This window comes from Muntiacus reevesi, chromosome 1, assembly GCF_963930625.1.
Source record: "Muntiacus reevesi chromosome 1, mMunRee1.1, whole genome shotgun sequence".
In the NCBI taxonomy this organism is placed as follows: Eukaryota; Metazoa; Chordata; class Mammalia; order Artiodactyla; family Cervidae; genus Muntiacus; species Muntiacus reevesi.
In genome coordinates this window covers 90,801,742-90,815,381 of record NC_089249.1, presented here as the reverse complement: position 1 = coordinate 90,815,381, position 13,640 = coordinate 90,801,742, and the positions used below count along the sequence as shown (strand labels likewise).

Below are 13,640 nucleotides of genomic sequence, written 5' to 3'. Positions count from 1 at the left end.
TGACTGTATGCACATGAATTATGACTGTGAATAATAATCATCACTAATGATGACATAACAACAGTAACAAAACTTTAAAGTGATTAACTTTGTGTAAAGGTTAACTGCAATTCTACATGTGGTTTTCAATTCTTTTCAATTTTTTAAGGCAGATTCTATTACTATTATAAAATGAGTAAAACTACTTGAAAGATAAGATCATTTCATACCAAATTTTAAGTAAATTAAAACTTGTCATTCTTGATATTTAAGACTATAAAAATAAAATATCTCACTAATATGCAAAAAAAACCCCAAAACCCAAAACTGATGAAAATGGAGCCTGAGTTGAAGGACAAGTGAGGAAGAGAAGACCCTGTCCACTCAGGCTTTCTCAGAAATCTCCTTTGTGATACTCCAAGGGCTTTGAGCAGCATGGTTTGAAAACTACAGCCAACCCTTGAACAACGTAGGACATAGGGGCGCCCACTCTGCACGAAGGTGACAATCCACCTATAACCTACAGTCAGCCCTCAGTATGCATGGTTCCTCTGTATTCTTGACTCAACCAACCTTGGACTGTGCAGTACTGTAGTTACTTACTATTGAAAAAAATCTGCATATAAGGGAAACTGCCCAGTTCAAATGTGTGTTGTTCAAGAGTCATTTGCACTAGCTGAACCAAAATGAGCACAGAATCTAAGGTCAAAAGACCTGGGTTAAATCTGGAATAAATCCATCTATTTTATATGATTTAAATCAGTATAAAAAGACCATTCCTCTTTCACATGGCTTTTACGGAAGGTTTAACAAGATGCATGTAAGAACACGTTCAAACTGTGAAACAAAATACAATGTCCTTTTTTGAGAGCCTTGACTTGAAAAGAAGAGACGCAGGAAGCAATGAAGCTTGAGACACGTTCTAGTGCCTCTTGGGTAGCCTTGATTATTCTCAGAAAAATCAGGAAGGAGGTGACCTTGGGCAGTGTCATGAGGGTGGCAGCTAGATCAGTGAGGCTAGACAAGTGGTGTCTCAGGGAACAATGTCCTTCTCCTTTGAAATAATCACCAAATTGCAACTAAGAAATGTTTGTTTTTGAGCTCTCTTCTCAATACAAAGTGAATGAGGGGACTGTCTGGTTCACTGCTGTACACCCAGAGTAGCTCAGCATTCAGGCACATAGTAGGTTCAATAAAAACCTGCTAAGTAGATTAGGAAGGAAAACTTACCAAGCCAGTGAAACAAAAACATCACGTGGCTGTCTCACAGTGGAATCTGAACTTGATTTTCTGAGAGGAAATGTCAGAGAATAAGCTATAGAATCAGGCAGCAATAGGGACACAGGCCTTGGTAACTTCAGTTCATAGGCTGTGCTAGAGTTTCATTTTGGACTTTAACAACATGCCGTTTTCCTTCATACAAGTATCATACAGAACTCACACATCACGAGCTCCTATAGAAAGTGTCAGTAGTGCCAATTTTATCACATCCACAGGAGCTATTCTTAGAAGACTGCTTTTCCTAAGCAGGATAGTATTTCAGCATTCTGCATCTGAAGGCTCTAGCAGGCAACTGCTCAGCTCCAACCACATCCTCCCTGGTTAGGCATGTAGCTGCCTCTATCTTTAGAAACATTTATTATCACCTTAACCCCCAATACTGCAGGCACTATCCCTTTTTTATATGATGCCTACAAACTGATGGCAATCTGTATTTATACTAGTTTTAAGAAGAGATTAAACATTAAGCTGAAAACAACATCTCCCCTCTCCCCGCTATAGGTTAATAAGTAAACTATTTCGGTGCAAATGCCAAGTAAATCATGAAGGCAACGTCTCTAGGTAAGAATGATTAATGCACTAGGTCTACTTCCAGTTCCCGAATCTGAACCATTGATATTCCCTTTGGCACTGCAATGGGTATTTATCTGTATTTCGGATGTTCTAGGATGCTCCTGGAATTCCAGTTTTCCTTTACTAAGGTATAGGACCACATTTCATTGCCCAGAGTACAATGGGAGCATTACCAAAGCATACCCTTCCATTTGGATACTAGACACTGATTCTCTCTGTGCTCCCAAGTCATGGGGCTGGACATAATCTGAAATGTGTTCTAAGTGGTTTTGCAAAATGATCACTAGCATGACCTCCTGGCCCCTTTACATGTATTTATGGATATCAAATAACTCATGCAACTGTTGGCCTTTTAATGACCTTGAGAATTGCTAGTTCTAAGAATAGAAACCTTAAAAGCACAGAGATATATGGGAGGTCCCCTTATAGTCCAAATAAACAAGTTTCCTTAGCTTTTTCATCGTGTGTCTTTTCTATAGTTTCATTTTGCTAAGCAAACAGCAGCTCTCATCAGTAAGACAATATTCTTTCCTCTTTCTCAGTTATCTGGGGGTCAAATATTAGAACAAAACATCTGATGCAAGGCATAGGTAACTGACTCAGGAAGAAATCTGTTTTAGATATACCAAGTCTATGATTGTTTGGCATATACATTTTACAATCTGAAGTATTTATACTCATCCCAGTAGCTAGAAACATTATTTTGTTGCTTAAATTTGGTTTCCTTAAGATTAATTCAGTCAAATACTAATGATCCACATCTCGGCCTTTAAAAAAAAAAAGTGAAAAAAAATTTGATGTCTTTGGTAGAACGAACCAAGGTCCTCATAACCACAGTATTCTGGTATTGACTGAGAAAGTCTAGGTTTAAAATCATTCTTTTACATCTCCTAAATTAGGATTGGGAAATCTGTGATATCCTTATTCAACTTCCCTATTTTGCAAATGAGGAAACTGTTGGCTAGAGTAGCAAAATTATAGTTGGAACCCATGTTCTCTGGCTCTCTAAACTATACCAAGATTCAAGCCTGGAACCTCAGAATCTGCAATTCAATATCTTGGAATTTATCCTAAGGAAAAACTGGAAGATGTGCCCAAGGGTATGCGTGCAGTGATGTTTATCTCAGCACTATTTATAATAGCCTCCCCAACACCCTGCCCTCAAAAAAAAACCAGAAATGACTGAACAATCCATCAAGAGACAACTAGGTAAATCAATTATAGTTCATTCACATAGTGGAATCTTACACAACCATCAAAAATGGTTCACATCTTATGGGAAAGGAATCCAAAGGGTGGGGATATAGGTATATGTACAGCTGATTCATTTTGCTACCCAGCAGAAACTAACACATTGTAAAGCAACTATATTCCAATAAAAATAAATTTTTTTAAAAAAACTACCAAGATTGTTAGACTGTGCAGTAGCACAAAATAGATCAAAAGATCCAATGGTAGCTTCTAGCATTTCATGTTAATGTATGAGAATCTGACATATAGCTATGAATCATACTTGACATACTAAAGCAGGCTCTGACTTATACTGACAAAATGAGGAATTCAGACCTTCCAATATAGCCCAAACATCACATTCAAAAGTCTGAATTTAATATTAACTTTCGATAAAGGCACATCAGTGGAAAAAACAATTATGACTAAGCAAAGAACTTCCAGTTTTTATTTTTTAAACATTTAACAAGAAAACATTCAACCAAATTAAAAAAAAATTAGGATGGATTAATTTACAATAAAATAGTCAACTTAAAATACCAGCCCTTTCATTTAGGGCCAAGGAGGCCAATAGTTTCTGTTTGAACAGCAGAACTGCACAATAGACATTTTTACCTTTATTTGATGGCACAGAAATATAAAAGTCATACAACTTTCATTGAGCTCCTCCCTTCCCCCAGAGAATTCATACAATTGCTTCTTAGGTCAGTACTCAGGCCTTTAAAAATTATCAGTTATATTTTGAAATATATCTACAATTACTCTGGTAATGAGAACACTTTTAAAAACAATTCTTTTAAGAAACACCTTAAAATAATGTTGTGGCACATTAGGTTTCTTAAAGAAACAGCAAAAATGAAAAATAATGTTTAAGAATTATAGTCCCTTGTTTATAGAAACCACCCAAATAAAATAGTTTCTCTAATTAATTATCCTTGCTTCTTATAATTTATTAGCAGAGATGAATTACAAGAAGCAGAATGCACCCTTTTTTGGTTCTTGGTTGTAGCTGCCAGCTTAAGAGTTCATGACTGTAAATGTAAAGTAAAATATAACTATGCTCACCAATTCTGGAATGGAAAAAAAACCAAAGTATCTCTTTAAAGTGTTTCTCTATCCTTGCTTTCAAGTCAAGACAAAAAATTCACAGCAGTTTAAAGGATGATGAAAGACTACACAGGGGGCCCACTACAATACATACCTAGGTTCATTTTACCTCTTAGGCTCCTGAAGTGAAAACTGTAACAAGTATGATATTACCAAGGAGCATTCTGTAGTAAGCTGTTGAAACAAGTACAGCACTCAATGGATTCGTTTACAGACAGGCATGGTAGCTTTCGGACAGAACACCTTATTTTCACAATCTTAAATGTGCAACCTTTAAAAACAAACAAACATAAAGTAATATGTAATTTATGACAGCTGGCCAGGCACTTAACTTGGGGAAAGAGACTTTCAGATTTTGAGGTAAACTATAATTATTTTCAGCAATCACAAACATATTCTAAAAATTATCACACACTAACTGAAGTTATTCAGCGTTTAAAAGGTTGTCACTCTATCGTGCCAAAATTCACACCAAAGTGTAACTTTTTAAGAAGCTATTAAAAGAATATTTTCAAGTCTGAATTTTGGCCCCATTTAGATACTTCTGTGCTTAGAACATACTTGAGAAAACTAAAAGATACATACAACGGTAATGGGTGCAAGAGCCTAAGATGAGCTACTCCCCCCCCCCCCGCCCCCCCACCTCCCAGCATCCCCGAATCTGACATTACGAAGAGTCACATTGTCAGTCACACAGACAAGCGGAAGAAGAGGAGAAAGACAATACAACTGAGGTGAGAAGCCTCAATCTATCCTCAAGGAAATGACAGCGCAATGCTCCAAGAGGAGCAGAAGCAAAGTGGCAGAGTTTCTGTGTATGGATGTGGACTACAAAAGCTTTCAGAATTAACACAAAGGAGCACAGGTCTCTGGATTTTTCATTCTCTGGGTACAGTATGATTTTTTCTTCTCTTCCGAATTCATTTCAAGGCAATGTGGAATTTGCTTAATAAATGACAACTCATATTAGAAGAGGACCTCAGTAAATATTTACACGTTAGAAGACGAGAACAGAAAGTGGCCATTTTGGAATGATTCTTTTATCAAAAGTTATCCAAGTCTATTTTCATTAGAATTATCAGGATATTATCTGCAAATAGAAAAGTCAAGTCTCCAAATTCTCATAATTACTATTTTCTATCCCTTCTCAAAACAGCAATTTCAATCCAAAGGCTACTTCTTGTTCAGCACAAACTTACCAGCTTGTTACCTGGTATGCCCAGACTAATTACTCAACGTTGTTTTAAACCCTTAAAAGAATGTAAGAATAAAGAATATTTTTAAAATGTTGATCTGAGGCATCCTCACTCTCAAAAACTTGAGAAAAAAGGTCAGCTTAATTTGGTTTCCATGTGGCTAAAAACAGAGTCCAGATAAAGACTTCTAAGCTGACCCTTCTCAGGAAAACAAGTTTTTCCAGTCCTGGTTAAGAATTTGTATCAACTGACTTCTCCTTTCCTTGCAGGACTAACCACACACATCTGGCAAAACTATTAGCTGGAGTTAACAGTGAGCAAATGTGAAAGAATTTCTTTCTCTGTGATGCTAACTGGCTCACTGAAGTTTTGACACTGTGACCCTGGTCTATTAGCACCATGCTTTACTCAGCTGAAATAATTAATCAAGCCACTGCCATGAGGTGACGAACAGTGGGGTGAGAAGGGGACCAAGGACGATTATATACATCAATAATTATTAATACCATGATATACAGTGAAAATGTGTCTATTAACATATTTGAGGCTTGAAAATCATTGATCACAGCTATTAAATAAAACTGCATCAAACTTTTACAATTTTTGAACACCTGCAAATGTAGACTTCCTGATATGATCCAAATTAAAATATAAATGGAAACATTTAATCCAAATTAAAACATTATCTGTAAGCTAAAAGGAAACAAATTATATGTTTTGCAGGTAGTAAACTACCAAAAAAAGTGGAGGTTAGGCAAAAATTAAGTGAAATTATTCCTAATCATTTATAGTCTCTCGGAGAGAGCCCCAAAATAGGTCTCCAGAAAATCAACTTTATAGATGTAAGAAATGGCATCTGCTATCATATTGGTGTTATCTTTCCCTCAAAGCTAGATGGGTCATAGACATATCTCAGACATTCATTCTCATGTATAACAGTTTCTGAGACATCTATTCCACTGACGTATTGTAGAGGAAGTCTACAAGTCACTTCCAGGAAAAAGGCACTTCATCGTGAAAGTTACATTTAATTACAATAAAGTCAAGAAGATGAGGGTAGACTCAAAAGGTCAGTATTCATTTTTGTATTTCTAAATACAGAGTAGATGCCAGTTTATAGAATATAGCTGATAACATTACAAACAAACCAAACAGCAACATTAACTATATTCTCAGCGAAACAGTAATTTATGACATTTCTCCAAAAACCAACATAGTTCCAAGTTCAACAATAAAAAGGAAAAAAAAAGTCACCAGCAGTTGCTACTTTAGAGCTCAAGACATTGTTTTCTACAGAATTTCATGTTTCTACAGTTTGGTTCTCTGTTTCAGAGTATTAATTGCTTTTCAGATGAAAAACCTGGGTGGCAGAGGTGTGTCTGTGAGTGCTGGGGGAGAGCCCAGGGTGGAAAAATACTGGGAGTAACAAGAGGTTCATTTCTCTGGTCAGACAACCAAGTGAGGAGGTAGTTATTCTGAGAACTTCTCAAATAGAGAATATTATATTGATCTACTGAGAGTTGGGGAAATCGCAGGAGCTTCTTTTTGAGACTGAAGATAGCAACAGGAATACTTCTCCTCCAGGGAAGTCAGGACCAGGGTGTCAGTGCAGCTGAAATAAAGATGGAATCTGTATAAACAGCACATAGAAACTATTGGAAAAACAAGGTTACGAAATCAACATAAATGATAATACATTCGTTTCCAAACTTGTCCTACCTTGACAGTGGCTCTTTTCTGATGTGATAACTTTAAAAGTATCTATGAGAAAAGAATACGCACCATGTCATCATCAAGTAGTGATCCTTCACATTTCTGGTAATATATTTCATAAACAAAGTCTTCTAATTTCTAATACTATTGAAAATGTAACGCTGTCTATAAAATAATTACATGTTTTAAAAACAGTTTAGGCTGCAGTACTCTCAGAAAGGGTGCCAAAAGTAAAGCAGTTAATTTTAGACTTTTAAGTGAGGTGAAACTCTTCAGTTAAATAGCAACACAGAAAAGATAACAGCAATACACCTTCAAATTGCCTAAATAATACTTATACCTACATCAAGAGACTACATGCTCACCTTGTTACATTACCACACACGGCAACCCCATACAGCCTTGAGTGCCATCATCACTGCTGTTCAGTTTTTTCATTCGGTACTGACGTATTTCTCTTACCAGTGTGTAAAAGGCATCTTCAACACCCTATAAAAGAGAAAATTATAAAGACAGCTTACAAAACCCAAGTTGTAGGCTCTAATTTGTAGTTCCTTATGTGGATTTAAAATCACAATTGTTCAATTACTAGCTGAAAAATAGGCTGAGCGTTCCTACTGTATCACATTAGCAGGCTGATATACAAACAGCACTTTTTGCAAAAATAACATTCAAGCAAAAGAAAATGGGTAACTGGAGATATATAGAACCATCAAGTCTAAAGATTTCATTCAGGAGGGCCTATACCTTAAACAGTAGCTGGTGTTGATGGAGAGAGGACTAATGTTTTAAGTATCTTTAATCAAGGGTCTTCACTTAGAAATACTTGTGCATGTTAAAGCAGGCGTAAAAGAGAAACCAGATCAGAATATTAATAAATTATTTTGGGTTTAAACTGCAGATTAAAAAAACTAGAACTCTATTAAAAATTCCAAACCAGGGACTTTCCTGGTGGTCCAGTGGTTAAGACTCCATGGCCCCAATGCAGGTGGCTAGGGTTTGAGTCCTCATCAGGGAACTAGGTCCCACATGCAGCAACTAAGACCCGATGCAGTCAAATTCATAAAAAAAAAACAAAACAAAACACAACAACCCAAACAACAAAGAATGCAGACCACATCTCTGGCAGAGTCCATCAATCAAACTTCTTCTGCCTTAAACAAACCCTTGCCAGATGCTGAAAGCTGTACTATACCTGTCTGGTCTTGGCTGAGGTTTCAATGAATGGAATCCCATAACTTTTGGCCAGTTCATGGGCTTGTTTTGTGTCAACTGTCCTTGTTGGCAAATCACACTTGTTTCCTACTAGCACCATAGGTACATCATCCGAGTCCTTTACGCGCTTAATCTGTTCCCTAAAAAAAGGGAATGTGTTATGGTAACATAAGAATAAACTTTTAGGAAGGAATAAACAGGCTAAAGTAAAAAATAAAATCTAACAAACTTCAGCTAGCCCTATTGGCTTCTAGTATTGCATTTCCCTGTTTCTTTTTTTTAACTACTTACATACAAAGAAGACTGGTTTAGACTGGATGCAATAGTTACAGAGAAGCCAAGTACAAGTTCACTTTCTATCTTGACACATGCCCCTTTTAGGTTTCTTGATTCTCTGAAGAGCTGGGCTCTGGATTTAACTGGCAACTCAAAATCACACTCTAGATTAAGGTCTGAAGTATAAAAAGTAAAGCTTACTGCCTCCAAATAACTTTTTGAAGATCCCTGGAGTATGACAGTATTTAATGAAAAGACGGTCTATCCACTTCTATGGATGGGTGGTGTTCAAACATTTCCTTCAAACAAAATTACAGCTGGAAGTCCAAGATATAAATTAGGACAGACTATAACTGCTCTTATTAAAGCAGATTAAAAGACCTGGAACTCCCAACTGATAGTGCTCTCTTCAATGACAAGACATACGACACAGCAGTGTGGTTAACTATTGCTCCAGATTCTCTGGACCAACCCTGTCCAACGGGTATTCTCATGATGATGGAAACATTCTCCAGCCGCCCTGTCCAACTATGTTTACTAGTCACATGAAGCTACTGAACACCTGAAGTCAGTTGCTAATGTGGGACAAAGGAACTGACTTTTGAATTGTTAATTCTACTGAATTTGAGTAACCACAAATGGCTTGTGCCTACCACACTACACAGCACTGCTCTAGACTCTCCCTTTGAATTACACACACAGTCATGAACTTGAAATGCATTTCACTGGCTATCTACAGAACTGAGCTTTGTTTGGTGTGATGGCAGTACCCTATGTGAAGGGATAATACAAGAGAGCTGAAGAGGAAAATGATTTGTAGAACTTTAGCAAATATTTATTAGGTGCTTGCCAAGTGCTGAGCATTTTATTCAGTGCTCTATTAATTCCAGAGAGAAAATGGGAAGTAGAACAGGTTGAGGGGAAGAAAACCAGTTTTGGACTAGTTTCTGAGAGTCGACATCTTCATGTGGTTGGAGTGTACACCAGGTCTCAAGGTTATAGGCAGAACACTTGCGTAGCGTTTACTCTGTGGCAAACAGTGTTCTGAGGGATTCCCATATTTATTAACTAATTTAATTTTCACAGCAACTCTCATTAAGTACCACTGTCTTCATATTGTTAGATAAGGAGGCTCAGAGATTTAGTAGTTTGCCCCAAACTTCCATGACTAAGAGATGATGGAGCCAAGCTGCAATCCAGGCAGAGTTTATATTCCTAACCACTCTATTATTCTGCTTAAAAAACATAGGTCTAAGAAGAAGAAGCCCTGGGTTTTTGATTCTGGGTCTCCTATTAATAACAATCATGACTATGAAAACCTAACAAACCTCCTTCTGAACTTTGCTTCTGTAAAATAAGAATGTCATACTAGAATTTTTATGGTCCAGTTGAGCTTTGGAAGTTAAAGGTTCTGTGGAGAAAGGCCATTTTTACGTTCCTTTGTCCTGCTTTCATGTTTATCTACCCTCTCCCCATTTATTTCTTCCTGTTATCGTCTGTTACTGAAGAATGTTTTTCACAGGTGTCTTCTGCTCTTGAGATTCCTTTGTAATCTCTCATAACAACACCTCTAGTTCTAAATCACTACCATTAGCAAGCCTCATGTATGTATTACCACACATTCTAGTCACAGTAGATTATGTAAAATAAACCCCAGTATTAACTTTCAGTAATAACCCCAGATAACCAATACCACAACCTAAAGGAAATTCTTTTCATAATTAAAAATCTATATCTTCCCTAGTGTGGTATCCTTATCCCTACCCTAAAACTTCAGAACACACTTAAACACCATCCTTTCAGAAGAAACAATGCTCCCAGTACCTGTAGAGGTTAATGTCTGCAAATGACTTGCTGTTATTGATGGCAAACACACAAAGGAAGCCTTCGCCTGTCCTCATGTACTGGTCTCTCATGGCACTGTACTCCTCTTGTCCAGCTGTGTCCAGTATGTCCAACAGACAGGTCTCACCATCTATAACCACCTGTTTTCGGTAGGAATCCTGGGGTGTGGAGGGTAGGAGGGTAGGGAGAGAGGGAGATCCCATTTTTATTAAAAATCATAGGGAATGCAATGCTATGGCCAAGGTTAAATAAACTCTAACCAAGTTCAACTCTGTCTCTTTGGTTTGTCCCTCAAACTGCTAATATATATATAATCATATAGAAAGTACTTAATATCACCCTAGGAAAAAGTCCCAAATGCTATATGCCTGCAGAAAAGAAAATGTGGTCACTCTGTTACTGGAAAAGATGAAGAAAACATGGTAATTCAAAGGATAGTTCTACTGCAGATAAGACTAGAGATTAGGGTCACAGTGTATTTCACTGAGGTATGAACTGCACTTCTCTCATTTGTCTATTGTCTATTTACTATTCTAAACATATCTCCACCAATTATAACCTGGCCTAGGATACAGTGTCTTTTGTGTTCATGATTATATACACAAGTATCATTTATTTCAGAAAAGGTTATAATATCAAACTATTTTTCTCATCATGACAGACTGTCATCATGAATATTTGGGAATATTCATCCCCATGAATTCCTAAAAGTTCCAAACAAGGTTAAGTTACAGTAATTCCTGGGAAGAGAGAGATGCACAGATCATATTTTTTAAAAAAAATCAATTTGGCTCTAACGCAAAATTTTTACTTTTTTCTTTTCTTTTTTTTATTTTTCAGTGGGTTTTGTCATATATTGATATAAATCAGCCATAGAGTTACACGTATTCCCCATCCCGGTCCCCCATCCCACCTCCCTCTCCACCCGATTCCTCTGGGTCTTCCCAGCCCACCAGGCCCGAGCACTTGACTCATGCATCCCACCTGGGCTGGTGATAATTCCTGGGAAGAGAGAGATGCACAGATCATATTTTTTAAAAAAAATCAATTTGGCTCTAACGCAAAATTTTTACTTAAAAAAAAAAAAAATTTATGTTCTGGGAGCCCAAAGAAAATAACCTCATCACACACTAAAGATCTGGCTTCAGAAACAGTGTGTAACACAGTTTGCCAGCCTATTCAACAGCTTCTCAGTAACTTACTGCATTTCAGGACTGTAATATACTTTCAAATTAACAGAGAATTCACATTGCCAAAATTTCGCTGAAGCATGAAATATGGTCAAGTGTATGAGTGTTCTGGGGAAATAAGCAAAATTAAAATTATAAAGATAGGTTTTAGTCAAACTAAAATATAATAATAGAAGTCAGAGAAGTGGCTATTTCCTGGCAGGACAAGGGGGGTTACTGACTAGAAAGGGGCATGAGAGAACTCTCCTGAGCATTGGAAACAGTCTACAGTTTTATCTATGTGGTGCTTACATGGTGTACACAAATTTAAAGCCACTGAGCTGTAGATATAAGACTTACTTTATGTAAACTACCTTTTAACAAATAAAACTCTGAAAAACATCAAAACATTATAACCATTAATACTAAAGCTGGTAAGCCTAAAATAAAATTTTGCCAAGGACTAAATTTTAAGAATGGCTATATTGGAGATAGCTTGCATTAAACACTTAGTGGTTGGGTAGTACAAAGACCAGGGTGGGGACTAAAATAATCTCTAGAGTTTGACATTTCTAAATTGAATAAGGTTACAAACTATGTAAAGGGCTTTAGATGCCACTTACTGAAATCAATCTGTAACATGAACTCCTACAAAAACAACAGAATCCTTAAATAAGTAATAATTACACTGCATCAGCATCCATAAAAATGTAACACACTTGATTTTTCACATTGCTTGTGTGTCAGGCAAGACAAATTTATGGTACTTTACTAGATGAAGAGAGTGATTGCTCACTGTCACATAACTAATAAACTGAAAACAGGATGGTACTCCAAGGCACAGTGACTCAAAATCTCATGCTCTTTCTACCTCAACCCACAGTCTCAGTTGCTTCAACTAGCTAAGAAACACCTAGATCTCTCAATCCTTTTTCTCCATCCTGCTATTATTCAGGTATTTATGCTATGACCTGTGTTCTTTTTAACAGAGCTGTCATATGTGAAGAAACTAAACGAGTTCAACAGTGAGTTGTTTACAAAACGGTTAAAAACTGTAAACTTTTTATAAAATCTTCAGCAGCTAATAAAAATGAACTCTTTCCCACAGACATGTAAAAAAGCTTAATTTATTGTATTACTAAACACAGAGCCCCAAATAACTTTTTCTCTTCTGATTATTCCTTTAGCTAAAGAACAGCTGAAGGGTACGGGGAAGAGAATGCGTAAGACTAAATGCAAACAGAGAGGTACGGTCAGCGGACCACCACTGGGCCTCACCTCTATGGTGGGATCATATTCATCTACAAAGTGGTTCTGGATTAGCTGGATTGTCAGTGCACTTTTCCCGACACCACCTGCTCCAACCACCACCAGTTTGTACTCAGTCATTTCACACCAGCAAGAACCTGTTGGAAAGCAGCAATTAGGGTTAACTGGCGAACCACAGAACTTCAAAGCTTTCTGTAATCAATAGTAACTAAAACCAGAATTTGAAATGGATTGGTTCCGTACACGTTCATCTCCACTTGGTTCTCAAAGTGATTCAGGAGTGCAAAAACACTTGCAGGTTACTGTGGATCTCAGAATTCTGGATTAATCTTCCAGCTACCCTCACCCTCGGTTTCAAGACTTTGGGCCCCGCCCTCAGCCTAAGGGAAAGGAAACCCCCTTTCCTACTCCTCCTGTAAATCTTTTCAGGTTTGGGGGGCGGCCGCCAGGCTGTCTCCCTTTCTTAGTCCCCAACCCCCTTTCTCCAGAGAACTCCTCCGTAGGGCTCAAATCGAAGGACACCCCCGCCCAGGGCCTTTGTCTTCAGTTCGTAGATTCCGCTCGATTTCTGGCAACAAGGAATTATCACTATGCTCGAAAGCTGAACGCTACACACGCCAGAGCCTTACCTCTAGCTCTACTGCCTCCACTTCGGATAGATTACGACCACAACCGGGAAAATTGTTGGGAGACCCCGGAACCGCCATGAACAGCCCCCACTAGGGAGCGGCACTTCCGGCCCCGCCCGATACGTAATCAGTCTGCGCCCAAGTCCCCGCCCCGGCCA

At 37.7% G+C, this 13,640-nt stretch overlaps 1 protein-coding gene across 1 annotated transcript; it reads right to left on the bottom strand.

Annotated features, from left to right (window-relative positions):
• Positions 1-3,482: 3,482 nt before the first annotated feature.
• NRAS (NRAS proto-oncogene, GTPase) lies at positions 3,483-13,605 on the bottom strand. Its single transcript, XM_065906503.1, has 7 exons — positions 13,483-13,605; positions 12,863-12,990; positions 10,395-10,573; positions 8,275-8,434; positions 7,445-7,568; positions 7,086-7,127; positions 3,483-6,978 (listed from the first exon to the last, which is right to left on the bottom strand). The coding sequence occupies exons 2-5, from the start codon at positions 12,971-12,973 to the stop codon at positions 7,449-7,451; spliced, it is 570 nt and encodes a 189-aa protein (XP_065762575.1). The 5' UTR covers positions 12,974-12,990; positions 13,483-13,605; the 3' UTR covers positions 3,483-6,978; positions 7,086-7,127; positions 7,445-7,448.
• Between the last annotated feature and the right edge of the window lie 35 nt (positions 13,606-13,640).

Bases quoted from the DNA above. Each gene is read 5' to 3' on its own strand.
- NRAS (XM_065906503.1), bottom strand. From the start codon at position 12,973: ATGACTGAGTACAAACTGGTGGTGGTTGGAGCAGGTGGTGTCGGGAAA. The intron at 10,574-12,862 runs GTGAGGCCCAGT...TCCACACCCCAG, and splicing joins AATATGATCCCACCATAGAG to GATTCCTACCGAAAACAGGT. The intron at 7,569-8,274 runs GTATAGTACAGC...TCTCTTTTATAG, and splicing joins CCTCAGCCAAGACCAGACAG to GGTGTTGAAGATGCCTTTTA.